Source organism: Sebastes umbrosus, chromosome 23 (genome assembly GCF_015220745.1).
Source record: "Sebastes umbrosus isolate fSebUmb1 chromosome 23, fSebUmb1.pri, whole genome shotgun sequence".
Taxonomy (NCBI): Eukaryota; Metazoa; Chordata; class Actinopteri; order Perciformes; family Sebastidae; genus Sebastes; species Sebastes umbrosus.
Genome location: NC_051291.1, coordinates 16,205,935 through 16,226,153, shown reverse-complemented (window position 1 = coordinate 16,226,153; position 20,219 = coordinate 16,205,935). Strand labels below are relative to the sequence as shown.

The following is a 20,219-nucleotide window of genomic DNA, read 5'->3' as shown; positions in this document are numbered from 1 at the left end:
GCTTACAGTGGCAGCAGCGGCCCTGTTTGCGATCATCCCTCAGCCTCATGGGATACCCACCACAGAGGTGTTTGGAGCCATCTGGCTCATGTTGCTGCTGGGCACCGTCCACTGTCAGATCGTCTCCACCAGGACGCCGAAGCCTGTCTCCAGCAGCGGGGGGAAGAGACGCAGGTAAGGACGGGCGGGGGAAAGAAAAGGGGGAATACGGAGTGTGAGAATAAAACCTGTCCAGGGAAAGCAGTGCAGATAAAGAGGGGGATGATACAGAGGAAGGGAAGGAGAGATCAAGCAGGGCAGACACTGGAGGAGAAAATGGAGATGACAAGCACAAGATAGAAAAATAGGGGAGGAAGAAAGTTGTGGAAACAAATGAATACATCTTGTTGCTGGATTGCGTCTGTTCTCCTTTGCTGTTTGCTTTTTGCCAACTTCTCAGTCAGCTTGTTTCACAAAAAATCAAACTGAATAGAAGCGTCTTTATCATGGGGAGAGTTTCTGTCACTTAATTTAGTATTATTTGAATCTTTATAAATGTCTTTTAAAGGATCTTTTATAGGCAGGAACTAAGACCAACACTTTAAAAAGTAATAGTGTTGTATTTAGATTACCAGTTGCCAGCCTCAGAGTCTCTCCATGATAAACCTAATGTCACTGGTTTAAAGACCAATGGGATTGATTGTGTGTGGAAGTAGAGAGTAGCTTGCTTTACTTGGTGTGTTTTTGTAGTTTTTAGACTTGCAGTTTGTGGTTTTCTCTCTGTCGGTTTGAAGCTCATCAGTGTGCGGCTGCTGTTCCCAGTTCACAATGATTTAAGACAATTTTCATTTTCTCTCGGGGAAGAAAATTGGACCATGCCACAGTTTTGGAAAGGGTTTGGGGGAAGCGAGGTAATAGTGTTTGCTCTGCAAAAATCATGAAAAAAGGGTACAATTATATTATTTACACAAAGTTGATTCTGTTCCTCCTGTTCTCTTTCTCTTTGCCTCATCCAAGTCTAATAGACGTTTAATCTCATAGACAAACAGAAATCAGTCTACAATCTCATGATTCATAACCAGCAATTACTGTAGTTTTTTTTTTTTTTTTTTTGAGCAGTTCTAGATGAAAGCCGTTATGAACATCTTCTTTATCCTGGTTTTTAATTTGAAAACCAAAAGACAAGAAGAGTCCTGTCCTTCACCTCTCCTCTATGTCCTTTATCAAATCTTTAAGGAGCAATTCTGCAAAATCCTACTTTTATGTTTATTATCCTGCTAAAGTAGACATCGAACTAAAAAAACTAAAAAAGTTCAAATGTGATGCTTCCTAATCACATCTTAAAAACTGGAACTATTTGTGCTTTTGCACCTCGTTTACCCGATAAAGTTTTTAAACCCCTTTATATATCATAATTAGTTTAGTGTCTTTATTTGTCTTTCATGAATACAGAAAAATCTCTTATAGTCTCCTCAGATCATGTCTTCAGATTAAATTTTCTCTTGATATTGGAAAGCTATTACATTTAACCAACACGTTTTAATTTACTTATTACGACTTTTGCAGAATAACAACCTGAAAGAGGATTTTGGTAGAATTTGCCATTTAACTGTATCAGCCTCTGTGTCCAGCGGGTGCCTGAGTTCACTGCTTTTCAGTTGCATCTGTAAAATCTTTTTTTTACTGCTATTTGAATTACAATGAGACGACGCAGCCAGGTTCACCGGTGGACACACTGCTTTTAGTTTCAAGTCTTCTTAGTCTCCAGGTCCTCTCTAAGTCTCTGTCCACCCTGTATTCTTTCCAAACTGAAGGAAGTTGAGGAAGGCATCTCAGATGGAGGTGCATAGGGAAGGCGACGGGTCTAGCACTACCGATAACACACAGGAGGGGGCGCCACACTCCCACTCAGCCAGCACCACATACAGCCTGGGCGCTCTCTTCCAAGATTTCTGGCATGATATCTGTAAAGCTGGGTGTGTATTTTCGTTTCCCATCTTCCTAAAACGAGATGATGTAAAAAGACGGGGCTGGGGTTCAAGTTCACCAAATGATCCAGGGTCAAGTTTTTGCCAATTTTAGTTAGAATAAATATATTTTTTTCGGGTCAAATTATGAAATTTTGTCAAGTTAATTGACTCTTACACATTTACTCTCAATGTCATGATTTTTTTAAACTGAAGTCATGAACTGAATCCCAGCCTCGACTCAGACCTAACCTGAGCTTCTTCAGCTGCAACATCACCTCCTCCCCTATCAAATCGAAATCTTTTTATCTTCCCAGAATACTGAATATGTCACATTTGATGTTGATATGCAACATTAGATTATTGGCTGTACAACTATTAATTCCTGATACACCAAAATGTACCAATGAGAACAATCTTTGGCATCATTTTCAGTGAGGAACGGAGGGATTTTGCAGCTGATTTTGATGTGCATGACTTGCTGACCAAGCTGTGTTCAAGAGAAGCATGGGGCGTAGTTCTTTGCTAGAAATAAAATCTACCATGAATCCACTATCTGAAAGAAATTTTTACCCTCTTTAAAACAATTAAACATCTATAATTTGATCTTAACTGCCTCAGACGGCTGCTTCCTCCCCAAGCTTCGACTTTAACCAGCTTTCAGCAACACTGTGGAACGTTTCAGAGCACTAAATAACTCCTGATTTGGTTTCTTCGTTTATTGATTACCTGCCACACTCACTCCAGCACTCGGTGCAAGACGCTTCCACCTCTGTTAGTTCATTTTCTCAGTGATACATTCATTAATCCTCTGATTTACTCTCTGGTTTGCGTTTTAACTTTATTTATAATTTCAGCTTAGATTAGCAGTTACACTGGATTTTGCAGGTTTAAGATATTATAGTAATAATCATTGATTGTCAGCACTTTTATCCCTAATCCATTCATTTATTCAGTGTTTTATTTGAATGGTTGGAACAGCAGCAGTCCTCCAGTACAACACCTTTTCTCCAATATTCATTTAGTATGAATGTTCCACAGTGTTGTGTCGACTGCATGTTTGCTTCTGAGACTGAACTTCATAACTGCTAAACTCACTGCCCTGCTGTGTTTTTATCTAAATATCTGTATCCATCTGTCCATCTATACACGTCTCTTTCTCCATCAATCTCTCTTCGCTCTTTCTTCTTCCCGTCCTCTGCTGCTTCCGCCTTCAGATCTAAGAAGTCCAAACTGTCCATCGACAAGTCGACAGAGACGGACAACGGCTACGTGTCGCTGGACGGCCGGGTAACCAACCGCAGCAGCGAGGAGGGGCTTCAGCTCCACGAGCAGGGATGTGATCCGCTAAACAGGGCTGACGAGGCGTGCTGGAGCTCCCACGCCCAGCCCGCACACGCTCAAGCGCCCCGCAGCGCGGGACTGCTGCTGGCCAGCGGCACCAAGGTGATCCATCAAACCAGAGACACAAGTTACTGTTTGACCCACAAATGTGTGTGTGTGTCCTGGATTTGGCTGATGATGCGTGTTCTGTGTCTTTAAGGAGCCAGCATCAGATGAGGCGTCCAGTGAGGAGGACCCTGAAGCATCCTACAACGCCCTCCGCAGGGGAGTTGAAAGAATGAACAGCGACTGTACGCTCAGAAACCGCAAGAATACACACCACTACAAGAAACACTACGCTGTGGAGGTAAACACACACAACAGGCAACACGTTAACTTTTCACAGCAGTTTAATCGATGTGTGTCCGAAAAATCAAAACGGCACATGGATATCGTTCATATTTTCCTTAAAAATAACAATCCTCCATTCTGTCTGTCAGGACGTTCCCAAGTCTGGAACCAGCTGCAGCTCCAGATGTTCCAGTCTGAGGACTCAGGACTCGGAGAGCACTCGACATGAGTCCGAGACAGAGGACCTGATGTGGGAAGACTTCCTGCACTGTGCCGAGTGCAGATCATCCTGCACCTCAGAGACGGGTCAGTACCTGCTACAGTCATTTAATATGCTGTCCCTGTTCAGAGATGTTTTTCTATTGAAACTAATACCGTGACTCCTTTTCTTTTTAGAGGGAGAAGGAGGAGCAGGGACGCCTGTCTGTCCTCCTGCTAAAAAGGAATACAGAGACGACCCTTTCCATCAGGTCTGTAAACCCTCTTACATTAAACAAGTGGCTTGCCTGGGGGCTAGATAGCGAACCTCTCAGTTTAAGTTTTGATGATTTGTAGTTCTAAATATGAATAGGAATCTAAATAAAAACTGGGCTTACTTTGATTGAAAAGTGGTTTTGGTTGTCTGTTACATATAACTGTTATTTCAACAGTATTTAAATGACTTTATTACACGACTTTGTTGAATACTCGATTCTGATTGGTTAATCACGGCATTCTGCGGTCTGTTATTTCTTTATAGCAGACCGTTGCTATGTATAACAGACCGTCGCTATGTATAACAGACCGTTGCTATGTATAACAAACCGTGGCTATGGGCGCAGTTCTGATGTCGGACTCTGGCGGACCGTTTTTGTGTAAATTTATTGATTTCTTAAGTGAGTAGCCGTGTAATAAGTGAGATAATGTACAGCTGGTGCGGCATCGCCCTGTCGGGGTTTATTTCACAACAATGACCTGCTCGCTGTACATTATCCCTTACATATTCACTTTGTAGTCATGACCTGCTTAACACAAAAAAAAAGAGTAATTTAAAGGAACCGTGTTTAATATTTCTGGGATCTATCAGCTGAAATGGAATATAATATTCATAACTATGTTTTCATTAGTGTATAACCACCTGAAACTAAGAATCATTGTGTTTTCGTTAGCTTAGAATGAGCCCTTCATATCTACATAGGGAGCGAGTCCTCTTCACGGAGTCCGTCATGTTTCTACAGTAGCCCAGAACGGACAAACCAAACACTGGCGCTAGCGAGAGCCTTTCACTTTTTTACGTTACCTGAAGGCCACCGCAGTTCTCCGACACGCTTGTGAAAGTGAGCCGCAGAGTTCAAAACCGTGATAAGGCCAGCCGCCGTCTGACTTCTGTTGCTCCTAAAGTTGTGTTATTATTGTAAGGATGGCCTCTGAGTGATCTGCTGTTACCACGGTTTTGAACAGAGGAGTGAGCGGAGGGGTATTCAGTTGGTTGCAATCTGCAACCACACCACTAGATGTCGCCAAATCCTACACACTGTCCCTTTAAATGCTGTTGCAACATCTAAATAACTTTCACCTTTCAAACAAATTTAGCCCTGTTTCTACCCAGACGTGTACTGTCCTGCAAATCATCAAGACATTTGGTTGCTTACTGTCTTTCCCATTTGAATATGACTACAGAGCAAAGTGGCTGCTGTAAATAGGTCAATAATAATGTGAGTGCTGTGGTGTGCACGTTTTCTCCCCTCAGGGTCATGCTCCCTGGCTGCACAGCTCCAATCCAGGTTTGGAGAGAGTGAGCGCCATAGTGTGGGAGGGAAACGATTGTAAGAAGGCCGACATGTCCGTCCTGGAGATCAGCGGCATGATCATGAACAAAGTGAGTGATGATTCCTGTGGTCCTAAAAGGAATACGTACATTTAATGTTTTACCTACCTACGTGTCTGCAAAAAAAGAGAAACAAACTGAGGCAGAGAGGGATTAATTTGTTTCTGTTTGTCTGCCTCCCTCCACAGGTGAATCTCTACACTCCTGGTATTGGTTACCAGGTCTTTGGGAACCTGGTTTCAGTGTCGCTCGGCCTCACACCTTTTGTGTACAGGTACTGCTGGCATAACATACATCTTCTCAATATATCATGTTTGGGGGATTAAAGACACCTGCTTTGAACCTCTGAAAAGAGTAAAATAACACGGACACAATTGGACTGGAGAAATATTTAAAAAGTACTTTATTTAATAAGGTACTACATATTACAAACTGTCAATAGTCGGGGGAAATGCTCACTAACAGTTATAAAAGTACAAATATTCCAATGTTGGCTGGTTCACTCATGTCAGTCTTTGTCCGTCTCCTGCAGGCTGGCTCAGTACCGTGACTTCGATCAGCTGACCTCGCTCTCAGCCAATGAGCTGCTGTCTGTGGCTCTGGGAGGCGGGACTGGATCAGATACCTTGGTCATCACCATGGTAACGCTGAGCTTCCTGGTGCGCGTTTGCCTTATATGGCTCTTCTTCTTCCTGCTCAGTGTCGCAGAGAGGACCTACAAACAGGTGAGACGATGACATTCTGCATTATTGCTTTTAATGGTGAAGCTGCAAGAGTTTATTACTTAGGCATGAAGCTTAGTTGGATACTTAAAGGGCGGGTCTATTAGCAAAAAGCAGTGACGTAGGTTACCAAAGTAAGCTAATCAATAAGGTAATGAATAATGTGAACGCTAGCACTAGCTGAGTCAAAGATACCGGTGCTAAGTTTAGAAATAACTGAAAGGGTTAGTTTGGATTTTATATATCATGTATATATACTTGCGCGTTCTGCAAGGTAAAATTACTTTTTGTGAATTTAGTCTGGTGGCTTTGAAGAGAGCTATTTAACTGCTTCAGTTCCCCGTCGGAAAGGGCTGTCTGACGCCGAGGTAAAGACGGGAGAACGTATTTTAGCCACCTAAAATCAAAATCAATATCAGTTTAAGTGTACGCTATATTTAGAATATTTTCACCGCTTGACCTCGCCATCAGACAACCCCTTTCTGACGGGGAACTGAAGCCGTTATAACGCTGTCTACAAAGCCACCAGACTACATTCACAAAAACATTAATTTTATGTCGTAAAACAGGGAGTTGCTGGTCTACCGCTGCATCGATCAGTTTGTTTGTGTTATTACGTTAGTACACTGACTATAAGGTTGTATATATACTGTATATGTAGCAGCGTCATCATGCAGAAACCTACGTCAGGTCACGTGGGAAAATAGCATTTTGACGCTAAAACATACTTTGACCAAAATTTGAATGTTCTGACTTGAATACATAAGGGACACCACTGTGAAGCTACAGAATGATATAAAAACCTAAAAAGTACTTCAGTAACTCGTAACTGATTAAACTTATTAATATTTGTGTTTCAGAGGCTACTGTTTGCCAAGCTGTTTGGTCACCTGACTTCAGCCCGCAGAGCCAGGAAGTCCGAAGTCCCCCATTTTAGACTGAAGAAAGTTCAGAACATCAAGATGTGGCTGTCGCTACGCTCCTACCTCAAGGTACCTCACTGATGACGTTCACACCCTTTTTATAGATGCACTGTAGCTGTGATATCAGTTCAGCCTCTCACTGTTGACTTTAAATGCTTCGTCAGAGTTTTTATTTACAAATCCATCTGCTGTTGTGAATGGAACGCATAGACCCACAATCACTGTGTAACTCTGTTACTGTTGCATTTGCAGAGACGGGGTCCTCAGCGTTCAGTTGATGTGATCGTGTCGTCTGCCTTCCTGCTCACTCTGTCCGTCGTCTTCATCTGCTGTGCCCAGGTAATTTCTGAGTGGGTCAAATCATCAAAAACATTATAGCTGTGATGTCCTACAGTATGTCCCATAAAATCACATGAATTATAGATCCAGCTTTAGTGAGGATGTAGCCTAGATTTAGAATCTTTTCGCAACCTCAGTGAAAACTAGTTCAGTCTATGTTGCTTTCAGTCCATTCATCTTAGTGCATTGCTGTCTGCCACAGTGTCCACTGGGAGGCACCAAAGTCAGATATTTTAAATTCTACACATAGTGGCTTTTAAGGGATAATTCTGCTGTTTTGATGTGGGGTTATATGAGGTACTTATCCAACGGTCAGCACGCCCCCAACTTAAAGAAACAGACAGGAGTTACCGCACGTAACCAAAGCAATAATATTGTACTACTGTGGACGGGGGCCAGCAGCAAAAACAAAGTTGCTGGCAGTTAGTTTATTTGTTATTGTGTAACTTTTGTGTTTTTAAAGGGTTAGTTCAGTTCAGATTCACCAAAAACATCGAGGTCACTCAATAACTCAAACAAACTAACCGATCGAGGCAGCGGTGGACCAGAAACTCCCATCCTCTGTGAGTCTGGTGGCTTTGAAGAGAGCATAGATAACGGCTTCAGTTCTCTGTCAGAAAAGGCTGTCTGACGCCAAAGTAAAGCGATGAAATTAATCTAAATATAGTGTACACTTAATTGGATATTGACTTTTTGAGTTGGCTAAAATAGGTTTTGCTGCGGCCCCCCCGTGCACAGCACTACATTGCTTTGCGCCGGTACTCCTATCTGTTTCTCCAAACTGGGGGCGTGCCAGCCGTCATCTACTATAGCCAATACACTGAATATGGATAAGTACCTTGTACAACCCACAAAAAATTCCAAACTATCCCTCTAAGTTCATCAGAAAGCTTTAACGCCTAAGACTGAATAAAAGACATTTTATACCAAAATAAACATTTTTACAGACTGAATAATGTGCTAGCCTCTCTTCCACCAGTTGCTCCACGTCCACGGAACGTTCCTGGAGTGCCACTATAACTGGGAGCTGGTGATCTGGTGCTCCAGTCTGTCTCTGTTCCTGCTCCGGTTCGTCACTCTGGGCTCCGAGACCAGCAAGAAGTACAGCAACACCTCCATACTGCTCACTGAACAGGTACGCACAGAAAAAATACACTCATAACCACGCAGCAAGACACGTCTTCAAACACTGACGTTGACCCGTTGTGTGTTTCACAGATCAACCTGTATCTGAAGATGGAGAAGAAGCCAAACAAGAAAGAGGAGCTGACACTGGTGAACAACGTCTTAAAACTGGCTACCAAACTACTCAAGGTACCGTCTGGTTTCACTTTTATCTCTGATTCTTTAACATTTAGTTGATGTAGGGGCTCTCTTTTTGTTTTAATACTGGCAGTCTTTTTATGAACTATAATTTGAACTATTGTTTATCTCTCTCTCTCCAGGAGTTGGATACTCCTTTCAGGTTGTATGGTTTGACGATGAACCCTCTGCTCTACAACATCACCCAGGTGGTCATCCTGTCCGCCGTGTCGGGAGTCATATCTGACCTACTAGGATTTAATCTGAAGGTAAGCGTGTTTTATGTCTTCATTAGGTTGAGAGGCTAATTTATTGTCTTAAAAAAGGCTGAAAAGGGAGATGCACTTAGACTTTGTATGGTACTTCTGTACCATTCAAAGTCAAGAATTATTTATTTTTCTCCCTGTGAATGTTATTTTATTTGTCCTCCCTACTCCTCCCCTCTCTCTCAACCTCTCTACTCCTCTCTCTCCCTACTCCTCTCCCCTCTCTCTCTCTCTCTCTCTCCTCCTTTCCCCTCTCTCTCTCTCTCTCACTACTCCTCTCCTCTCCTCTCTCTCTCATCCCTCTACTCCTCTCCTCTCTCTCTCTCGGTCTCTCTCGCTTTCTCTCTCCCTACTCCTCCTCCACCTCACTCTTCTACTCCTCCCCTCTATCTCTACTCCCCATTCTCTCTCACCTCTCTCTCTCCCTACTCCTCCCCTCTCTTTTATTCTATGTCTATTAAAACATTTATAAACCACGCAGGTTTGTGTATTAATCGTGTTTAATTTCTCGTTCACAGCTGTGGAAGATTAAATCGTGACAGTGAACAGAGAACCGGCATCGACTTTCACTCTCACTGACTGACTCACTGAATGCACGACTGACGGAAAGTCGGTCTCGACATATCGGAGTGCTTTCACCTTCAACGTTCCCACTTTGTGCAATTCAAAAACTATTTATTTACCCTCTCAGTGTTTTTACTTAGGGTTTATTTGAATTGTAGTTTGTTTAATTTTTGTGTTCTATGACACAAAACAATGCTATCTTTTACCTGTCTACAAAAAGTGTTAGTATTATTATTATTAAGCATAAATTATGTTTAACGTGATGGTTTAGGTTCTCAGCTGCATTTGCAACAGTTCGGTTTTCATTTCAGCTCATTCATATATTGAAGGCAAAGTATTGAGCTGCCGATGGGACAACAATCATTTTATTGTACGTTTTTGTGTTTTATTTGCTTAAACTGAAATTTATTATTTATATGTTGAGTAAAGCAAAATTTCAAACTGTTACGACCTTAAAGTCTGTTTTAAAAATACATGTGTTAGTTCGGTGGTTTTCTTCAGACAACAATGTAATTTGGTGGAATTTGTCAAGATGAGTCTCTAGTTTAATGAACATAATGGTTATAATTCATTTTAAAAAATCTTTAAAGATACTTAAAACCAGAGAATATCCTGAAATCTACAGTCACAAGGATACTTTATTATCTCAACTTTGGCTGCTTTGGTGCTGACACAAAGGTCCACTAAAATTAAAGATATGTTTGCTGTAATTCCTGGCATCTGACAAATAACCTCTATTCCCTATTCATAACAGCTCCCAGGTGTAAATTACATATACACAGGTAAAGATTTTAATTCGCTGACTTACCTGAGAAAACGGTTCTTGGGTTTTGAGAGGTGAAATGCCAGACGACATCATCACTGCAAAGAAACAATCATCCAGTTAATGGAAATAACAGAACATGGAGTATAGATGACATTTACAGAAACCTCTTGAGTTTAAGATACCTTTTTTATTTCATGACCCATATCAGTGGGTTTGACAGTATTTCTAGTAATACGTGTGACTTCTGTAAGCAGAGTGTGATGACTTTTAACTTTTGTTAAGTGCAGATAAGGACATTGGCCTATTCCCTGCACGTGAAACTACTTCCTAAGTTAGTAAACATAAGATCACTTCCTTGGTTAGATCTGAGTCACATGTGGTTCTCGTTTCTGTGTAAATTTACACAAATTTGTCTCTCAATTTGAGACAGTGGCTGCGGTCCAATAGTCTTTTTTTATTTAGTATAATTGAGTGAAATGACCCAGAAGTCTCTAAGTGGAAGCTATGATTAGCGCTGGTAGAATTCTCAGAATGCTAAGGGAAGGGTGTCCAATCTATAGAAAATAGTGATTGAGTGAACAAGGGAGCAATTTTGGACTTGTTTTATTCTAAAAAAAAAAGTAATGATATAGTACAACAACACTTTTACTTGCATAAAGAAAAAAAAATATATTAATTCAATTTAGCTTTTTGTTTTGACTGTCCGATTGGTCAGTGTCGGCAAAGATTAGACTGTTCCATCAGGATAACCAGTTAAAAAATTAAATTATATAAAATTTGATATCAAACTCCCAGAGCTAACTAGATGGTAGATTCATGTGATCAAAAGTGAAAGTCAGTTAGCCTCTGCAGTTAAAACCGGTCTGAACGTGAATGAAGATATGCACTTTAAAAACAGATTTAAAATGGAAGAATAGAAGTTACATCTTGTTTCAATGTCAAGAGATTTTTTGGTACCTCACTAGCTTGACACAGTATGAGTTTACTGTTCAAGCGAATGCTAGCTCTGAATTTAAGAATATTGTATCGACAATTCACACCACTCTCTGACGTAAATCCCACATGGTACATGAAGTCATCACACCCACACAAAATATCTTAAATGTGATTAAAATGCTGTTGTTGCCTCAGTTAACGAGTTAGCATTTTGCTAACTGAAACTAACGTCATTCATAAAAATGCTAGCATAATCATTTTCAGTGCGTTTGAGGAGGAAGACCAAAGTGCTTATTTTACTGTTTGTTTTGTTTGTCTCTGCTGGAAAAAAAGAATGTATTTGCAGCATTATGCTTTAAAATATATTTGTTTCCCTTTGGAAATACTATAAATTGTATTATTGTGTTCCTTTTGGCATTGTGCTTTTTGTTCTTTCAACATTCATTTGTAAAGGTTGTTTCTCACGTTCTTAGAAAAGGAGAGGCACGTCTTACTGTGTTTTTAAGGAACAAATAAGTTTGAAACGTACGTATGAAGATGAATCTAGGTAAAGGACTATGTTGTGATTCTGTTTGCAAAGAGTCTGAATATTTAGATTTTTTTTTTGTGAACTGGTCTGTGCACAAGGTCTACATTTTTTATAATAAAGATAAATGGATGTTGACTGACCGACTCTTGTTGTCTTTCAATATTATAGAACCTCAATATACCGTCTACATTTTCGCAGAGTAAGTTGATGGTAAATTTACACAGCACATTAGAGTGTTGACACAAAAATGTTCACTTTACATACTAGGACTTTTCGACTATTTTTATGCCATACTACATGCAATTTTTTTTATGGTACTGTACTATGACATTTTTTGAGACATGACTTCAGGGTTTCCGCCAGAAATGACGAAATGACGTTGAATCAGAAATGGAGGAAAAAAATATTTTAGCTGTCTGTGGGTACCCAGATCTACGATAGTACATCATATCTGTACAGAGACGGGAACAAACTCTGTATGTAAATGCATGACTTTTCTTCGACTTATTATTATGACTTAATTTTTTCAACATACTTTACTTTGACTTTTTTATTTCTTTAACATACTGTACTATGACTTTTTTTATATTCTTGACATACTATACTATGACTTATTTATACGACATGCCACACTATGTTTTTTTCGACATACTACACTGACTTTTATTTGTTTAGACATACTATACTATGATGTTTCTTCGACATACTATACTATTATGTTTTTTTCGTCATACTATACTAGGACTTTTTTTATTTTTCGACATACTATACTATGATTTTTTTTATTTTTTCCGACATACTATACTATTATGTTTTTTTCGTCATACTATACTATGACTTTTTTATTTATTCCGACATACTATACTATGAATTTTTTTTCGGCATACTATACTAGGACTTTTTTTTAAATTTTCGATATACTACACTATGACTTTTTTATTTATTTCGACATACTATACTATGATGTTTTTTTATTTTTTTCAACACACTATACTATGATGTTTTTTTCGACATATTATACCATGACTTTTTTTATTTTCTCGACATGCTATACTAAGACTTTTTTGTCGACATACTATACTATGACTTCTTTTAAATGTTTTTCTACATAATATAATATGATTTTTTTTTTGAACATGCTATACTTTTATACTTTTTTTTCTAGACTTTTTTTCAATATACTATGACTTATTTATTTTTTCGACAGACTATACTATGACTTTTATTTTTTTGACATACTATACTATGACTTTCTTTATATTCTTGACATGCTATACTATGGCTTTTTTATTTATTCGACATACCATACTGTGACTTTTTTTACTTTTTCGACATACTCTATGATTTTTTTTTTTAACATACTATGACTTTTTTTTCGACATACTATGATCTATTGATTATTTCGACATACTATACTATAACTTTTTTTCGACATACTATACTATAACTTTTTTATTTTTTCGACATAGTATATGATGAATTTATTTATTTTTTCAACATACTATACTATGACCTTTTTTCGACATAATATGCTATGGCTTTTTTATTTTTTCAATATACTATACTATGACTTTTTTTATATTCTCGACAGACTATACTATGACCTTTTTTCGACACACTATACTATGACTTTTTTATTTTTTAACATACTATACTATGAATTTTTTTCAACATATTATGAATTAATTATTTTTTTCGACATACAAGTGTGACTTTTTTTCGACATACTATACTATGACTTTTTTTTTGTTTTTTGGTCCTACCATACTGTGACGTTTTCTCGACATACTATACTATGACTTTTTCTCCACATACTATACTATGACTTTTTCTCCACATAGTATACTATGACTTTTTCAAAAAAAATTTCAACATACTATAGTATGAATTTCTTTATTTGTTTTTAACACACTACGACCTTTTTTCAACATACTATGACTTATGTCTTTTTAATTTTTTTCAACATACTACACTATGACTTTATTTCAACATACTATACTTTGGCATATAGTATGTTAAAGAAATAAAAAAGTCATAGTATAGTATGTCGAATAATAATAAAGCCATAGTATAGTATGTCGAAATTTTTAAAAAACAGTCATAGTATAGTATGTCGAAAAAAGTCATACTAAAGTATGTCGAAAAAAAAGCCATAGTATAGTATGTCGAAAAAAACTCATAGTATAGTATGTCGAAAAAAAGAGTCTGCGTATAGTATGTCGAAATTATTTTTAAAAAGTCATAGTATGTCGAAATTTTTAAAAAACAGTCACAGTTTAGCGTGTTGAAAAAAGTCATAGTATAGTATGTCGACATTTTTAAAAAACAGTCATAGTATAGTATGTTGAAAAAATAAGTCAGCGTATAGTATGTCGAAAAAATAAATAAAGTCATACTACTTATGTCAAAAAAAAAAGTCAGTATAGTATGTCAAAAAAAGTCAGTGTAGTATTTTGCAAAAATTAAAGAGTCATAGTATAATATGTTGAAAAAATAAAAAAAGTCATAGTATAGTATGAGAAAAAAAGTCATAGTATAGTATGTCGAAAAAATAAATAAGTCATGGTAAAGTATGTCAGAAAAAGTATTACTATAGTGTGTCAAAACAATAAATTATTCATAGTATGTTGAAAAAAGTCATAGTATGTTAAAAAATAAAAAAGTCATAGTATAGTATGTTGAATAAAATAAAAAAGTCATAGTACAGTATGTCGAAAAAATAAAAAAAGTCACAGTATAGTATGTCGAAAAAAAAAAAAGTCATAGTAGAGGATGTCAAAAAAGACATGAAAAAGTAATAATACAGTACGTTGAAAAAAATAAAAGGTCATAATATAGCACTGTATATCGGACAAAAAGTCATAGTATGTCAAACAAAGTAAAAAGAAAGTCATAGTATAGTACGTCGTAAACAAATTAGAAAAAGTCATAGTATATAATGTTTTAAAAAGTCGGAGTATGGTGTGTCGAATAAAGTCATAAAATGTCAGTAAATTATGTAGAAAAAAAGTCATAAAACGTCATAGTATAGTTTGTCGAAAAAAGTCATAGTATTGTTTTGTGGAAAAGTCATGAAATAGTATGTCTAAAAAAGTCACAGTATAGTATGTCGAAAAAAGTCATACTAAAGTATGTCGAAAAAAAAGCCATAGTATAGTATGTCGAAAAAAACTCATAGTATGTCGAAAAAAAGAGTCTGCGTATAGTATGTCGAAATTATTTTTAAAAAGTCATAGTATGTCGAAATTTTTAAAAAACAGTCAAAGTTTAGCGTGTTGAAAAAAGTCATAGTATAGTATGTCGACATTTTTAAAAAACAGTCATAGTATAGTATGTCGAAAAAATAAGTCAGCGTATAGTATGTCGAAAAAATAAATAAAGTCATACTACTTATGTCAAAAAAATAAAAAAGTCATAGTATAGTATGTCAAAAAAATAAAAAAGTCATAGTATAGTATGTCAAAAAAAGTCATAGTATAGTATGTCGGAAAAATAAATAAGTCATGTTATAGTATGTCGAAAAAAAGTTATACTATAGTGTGTCAAAACAATAAATAATTCATAGTATGTTGAAAAAAAGTCACAGTATAATATGTTAGAACATTTTTTTAAAAAGTCAGTATAGTATGTCAAAAAAAGTCAGTGTAGTATTTTGCAAAAATTAAAGAGTCATAGTATAATATGTTGAAAAAATACAAAAAGTCATAGTATAGTATGAGAAAAAAAGTCATAGTATAGTATGTCGAAAAAATAAATAAGTCATGGTAAAGTATGTCAGAAAAAGTATTACTATATAGTGTGTCAAAACAATAAATTATTCATAGTATGTTGAAAAAAGTCATAGTATGTTAAAAAATAAAAAAGTCATAGTATAGTATGTTGAATAAAATAAAAAAGTCATAGTACAGTATGTCGAAAAAATAAAAAAAGTCACAGTATAGTATGTTGAAAAAAAAAAAAGTCATAGTAGAGGATGTCAAAAAAGACATGAAAAAGTAATAATACAGTACGTTGAAAAAAATAAAAGGTCATAATATAGCACTGCATATCGGACAAAAAGTCATAGTATGTCAAACAAAGTAAAAAGAAAGTCATAGTATAGTACGTCGTAAACAAATTAGAAAAAGTCATAGTATATAATGTTTTAAAAAGTCGGAGTATGGTGTGTCGAATAAAGTCATAAAATGTCAGTAAATTATGTAGAAAAAAAGTCATAAAACGTCATAGTATAGTATGACGAAAAAAGTTATAGTATAGGCTAGTATGTAAGAAAATAAATTCAAGACATAGTATAATTTATAAAAAAGTAATACAAAAGTCGTAGTATGTTGAAAAGTCATACAAAAGTCATATTATAGTATGTAAAAAAGAAGTCATAGTATACTGTATGTCGAAAACACTTATATACAAACAGTTGAGCAAAAACCGTCCGGGTCACAAACTTTCTCATTTTACAGCTAAACAGTACACTAAAATATGTTTTTGAAAACATTTCAGGTGAGAAATAGGCATAACAGTAACAGAATCTTGGTTCGAATTTGATCAGCGCTGCCTAGTTTGACCTTTTGATCGGGTTCAGGAGCAGTTATTGACAGCTGCTGTAGAGACTCCTTGACTCTAATTTGTTGTTTTCAGTGGGGCATAAGTGATGATTGAGAGGGATTATTTTTTATCAGTCTATTAAATTGTTTTTGCATATTATACCTATTTGTTTCCCGTTTTTTATTCAAACGTACATCAAAATGAAGCATTGTAATCTTACTTTCTTTGTGAAACCTTTTAACATAAATTGTAACTATGAGCTAAAACACCTATGCATTGGGATTTCTCTGTTAGTTATTTTGTGTGCACACATTTTTAATATCCATTTACTTTTACGGTAGCGCTACCAGTTATCTCTTTTAACTTGACTTTGGTCCAAAAGAAGCTTACCTCCACTGTCTGCGTTGTTTCACTGGAATGTCCAATCTCCGTCCGCACCGCGTCCAGCAACCCACACTTTCCAATGCATGGTCCACTGCCCGGTTACAACCACAGATGTTCGTCACTGCGCCCAATCCACCAGCAGTTCACCGGGTCTCTCCGTTTGCCCAGCCATTTCCTTGTGATGGACAAGATAAAGCAGATCAGAGTTAAAACTGTTGCTATAACTCACATAACTCATACAGAGGAAGGCTTTTCAAATAATGTTGACACACCCTTTGTTTTGATTCAGTAGCCTAATTGTACGCGTGGCTGTGGGGTACATGGTGTGCTTCCAATGGCTCTCTATTCTTTGTCGCTAAAACTTAAATTTGCCATTTGCAGATCAGCCCAGAAATTTTACTCTACCTGGCAGCCCCTCTTATCTTATTTTGACCGACTGACCTTAAGAACACTTGTATTTTGTATCTTTTGTAGTATATGTTTTAATTTTATTTGGACATAGTGTATTTGGGCAGACTAATGGACTTATGGCATATGAAATGTATTTCTCTCCATCAGTTAAATTGTATGACATCATAAAGTTTTATTTATGTAAACAGAAATGACCACTGACAGTTAAATTGTCCATGGTAAAGTTTATCGGCCTATTTTATCTGTAGTTTGGGAATTATCCTATAATTATCATTACTGTCAATGTGTACTTTATTTTTTATTATTTGTTTTATTTTAATTTATTATTATTATTATTATTATTATATCTTTGTTTTTTGTTCTTTATGCTTTTTGCATCTGCGATCGGTGAGGGTTGGGTGGGAGAGGGCTTTGGGGGGAAATTATCAAAATATGGAGGGACAATCATTTACATTTGTGCTCTATTTATATGTGTCTGTACACCTGTTGTTCCTGTTGTTGTTGACCTAGGTTCAAGTTAATACTATTCACAGAGTATAGAGGTAAATATGATTCATTAGTGGTTGCACCATAGCATATTATGTTAAAATACAAAAACAGAACAACTTCTTTTACCATAAATATTAACAGGACTTTGTATTTATCCAACACAAAACCTTTTATGATTTGATGTTAGCTAAATATCAGCAGACACAGAGAGTTGTTCAGCTGGGAGATGTTTTTTCAATCATATTTTAAATAGATTTTTGCTATTTTCTTGAATGATATAGCACTTATACTAGGCCAGGGGTCCTCAACCTGCGGCTCTGGAGCCACATGAGGCTCTTTAGTCCCTCTCCAGTGGCTCCCTGTGGATTTATAAACATGGAAATGAATAACTGATTTTGTTTACATTTTCATTTCTATTTATCATTGTTGTAGGTCTATGGTGCGACGGAGTATTAGGGCCACATTGAGGAAAAAAATTAATCTGAGATTTAGAGAATAAAGTCGTAATATTACGAGAATAAAGTCAGAAGTTTACGAGAAAAAAAGTCGTGGTATTATGAGAATAATGTCATAATATTATAAAGTAGTAATTTTGCGTGTTATTTTCTTTTTTCTGTTAAAGTTATGACTTTATTCTCGTAATATTTCGACTTTTTTCCTGTAATATTACAACTTTTTTCTCATTAAGTTATGACTTTATTCTCGTAAAGTTATGACTTTATTCTCGTAATATTATGATTTTATTCTCGTAATATTTCGACTTTTTTCCTGTAATATTACAACTTTTTTCTCATTAAGTTATGACTTTATTCTCGTAATATTACGACTTTTTTCTCGTAATATTACGACTTTTTTTCTCGTTAAGTTATGACTTTATTCTCATAATATTATGACTTTATTCTCGTAATATTACGACTTTTTTTCTCGTTAAGTTATGACTTTATTCTCATAATATTATGACTTTATTCTCGTAATATTACGACTTTTTTTCTCGTTAAGTTATGACTTTATTCTCATAATATTATGACTTTATTCTCGTAATATTACGACTTTTTTCTCATTAAGTTATTTTTATATTCTCATAGTATTCTGACTTTATTCTGTAAATCTCAGATGTTTTTCCCCTCAATGTGGCCCTAATACTCCATAGTACATTTGCACTTGGTCCCTCACTGCATTAGACTTATATACTATATACTTAGACTATAAACTGTGTTACCTTCATCACAATGCTCAAATGTTTTGCGGCTCCAGACAGATTTTTTTTATTTCTTTTTGCCTAAAATAGCTCTTTTGATAGTAAAGGTTGCTGACCCCTGTGCTAGGCAAACTACTGAATGTGTGCATAAGCTGCTGTTGCTTGTTCATGACTGTACCAGTGAATACAGATGAACCTCCTACGTCACAGGAACGGTGTTGCTGTGGTGATGGTGGAGCACTTCCGGTTGGTTTTACACGGTGAAACGTTCACGCAACTAAGTAATTAAGTTTCATATTAGATAATGAAAGCTACAGAGAGTCACAAGTAAACTTAACTTAGCTTATAAGGTAGCTTAAAATAGAACAATATGTGAACTCACCTCACTGTGTTGTTGCTGTAAATGTTTGTCCTCCACGTGAGCTTTTAACGTCCTCTTCAGTCACAATACTCCAGTATATAGTGAACACAGCGCTCAAACGCATATTGTAGTACTTTCTGTCTACTTCTCTCTGATGTTTCAGAGCTATTATTACAGATATTTCTTATTATTTCCGTCTGAATATCTCACTGATGTCGCTGAAGACGCCATGTTGATTACCAGGTGCACCTAATTGACAGGCATAGCAACGGTAACCAAGGGGAGAGGCTAGCAACGGTCGTGTCTAGAACAAACTCTCGCGAGATTAGCTGCCTGACGACATAACCCAGGGGTCAGCAAATTAGTGGAAAATTAATAACTGTTTTTTTGTTTATATTTTCAATTTTATTTATCATTGTTGTAGGTCTATGGTACGACGGTACGACGGAGTATGAGGGCCACATTGAGGGAAAAAAATAAATCTGAGATTTCGAGAATAAAGTCATAATATTATGAGAATAAAGTCATAACATTATGAGAATAAAGTCATAATATTATGAGAATAAAGTCAGAAGTTTATGAGAAAAAAGAAGTCGTAATATTACAAGAATAAAGTCAGGAGTTTACGAGAAAAAGAAGTCGTAGTATTATGAAAATATAGTCAGAAGTTTATAAAGTAGTAATTTTACATGTTATTTTCTTTTATTCTCGTAAAGTTACGACTTTTTTCTCGTAAAGTTATGACTTTATTCTCGTAATGTTACTACTTTTTTCTCGCAATATTATGACTTTATTCTGGAAATCTCCGATTTTTTTCCCTCAATGTGGCCCTAATACTCCATAGTACATTTGCACTTTGACCCTCACTGCATTAGACTTATATATTATATACTTAGACTATAAACTGTGTATAAGCTGTATAATGTTTTTGACAGACTTTCTTTCTTTTTCTTTGCCTAAAATGGCTCTTTTTATAGTAAAGGTTGCCGACACCTGGCCTAACCTTTATTATTTGAGATCAATGCCTAACCATAACAATCTCGCAAGAGTTTCCCCAGTT

General features: G+C 36.3%; 1 protein-coding gene and 1 long non-coding RNA gene across 5 annotated transcripts in view; one reads left to right on the top strand and one right to left on the bottom strand.

Annotated features, from left to right (window-relative positions):
* The window catches only part of LOC119482868 (putative homeodomain transcription factor 2), a 49,340-nt gene extending 37,431 nt beyond the window's left edge, over window positions 1–11,909 (top strand). For 2 of the 3 annotated variants that reach the window (XM_037760767.1, XM_037760766.1), the window contains 15 exons: window positions 9–174; window positions 1,794–1,955; window positions 3,164–3,392; window positions 3,490–3,636; window positions 3,770–3,926; window positions 4,017–4,090; window positions 5,350–5,478; window positions 5,616–5,701; window positions 5,960–6,152; window positions 7,010–7,141; window positions 7,325–7,411; window positions 8,391–8,546; window positions 8,630–8,725; window positions 8,857–8,982; window positions 9,498–11,909. In XM_037760767.1, coding sequence (XP_037616695.1) covers window positions 9–174; window positions 1,794–1,955; window positions 3,164–3,392; window positions 3,490–3,636; window positions 3,770–3,926; window positions 4,017–4,090; window positions 5,350–5,478; window positions 5,616–5,701; window positions 5,960–6,152; window positions 7,010–7,141; window positions 7,325–7,411; window positions 8,391–8,546; window positions 8,630–8,725; window positions 8,857–8,982; window positions 9,498–9,518 — 1,961 coding nt within the window. In that variant the 3' untranslated portion in view covers window positions 9,519–11,909. The remainder of the gene's footprint in view (window positions 1–8; window positions 175–1,793; window positions 1,956–3,163; window positions 3,393–3,489; window positions 3,637–3,769; window positions 3,927–4,016; window positions 4,091–5,349; window positions 5,479–5,615; window positions 5,702–5,959; window positions 6,153–7,009; window positions 7,142–7,324; window positions 7,412–8,390; window positions 8,547–8,629; window positions 8,726–8,856; window positions 8,983–9,497) is intronic. The other variant, XM_037760768.1, reaches the window with a different exon arrangement.
* LOC119482871 lies at window positions 5,805–19,434 on the bottom strand. 2 transcript variants are annotated; one of them, XR_005205565.1, is made up of 5 exons: window positions 19,181–19,434; window positions 10,352–10,404; window positions 8,361–8,538; window positions 7,040–7,418; window positions 5,805–6,142 (listed from the first exon to the last, which is right to left on the bottom strand). It is a non-coding gene; the product is annotated as an uncharacterized LOC119482871 (long non-coding RNA). The 2 variants fall into 2 exon arrangements; XR_005205566.1 differs by having other exon boundaries at window positions 7,136–7,418.
* Between the last annotated feature and the right edge of the window lie 785 nt (window positions 19,435–20,219).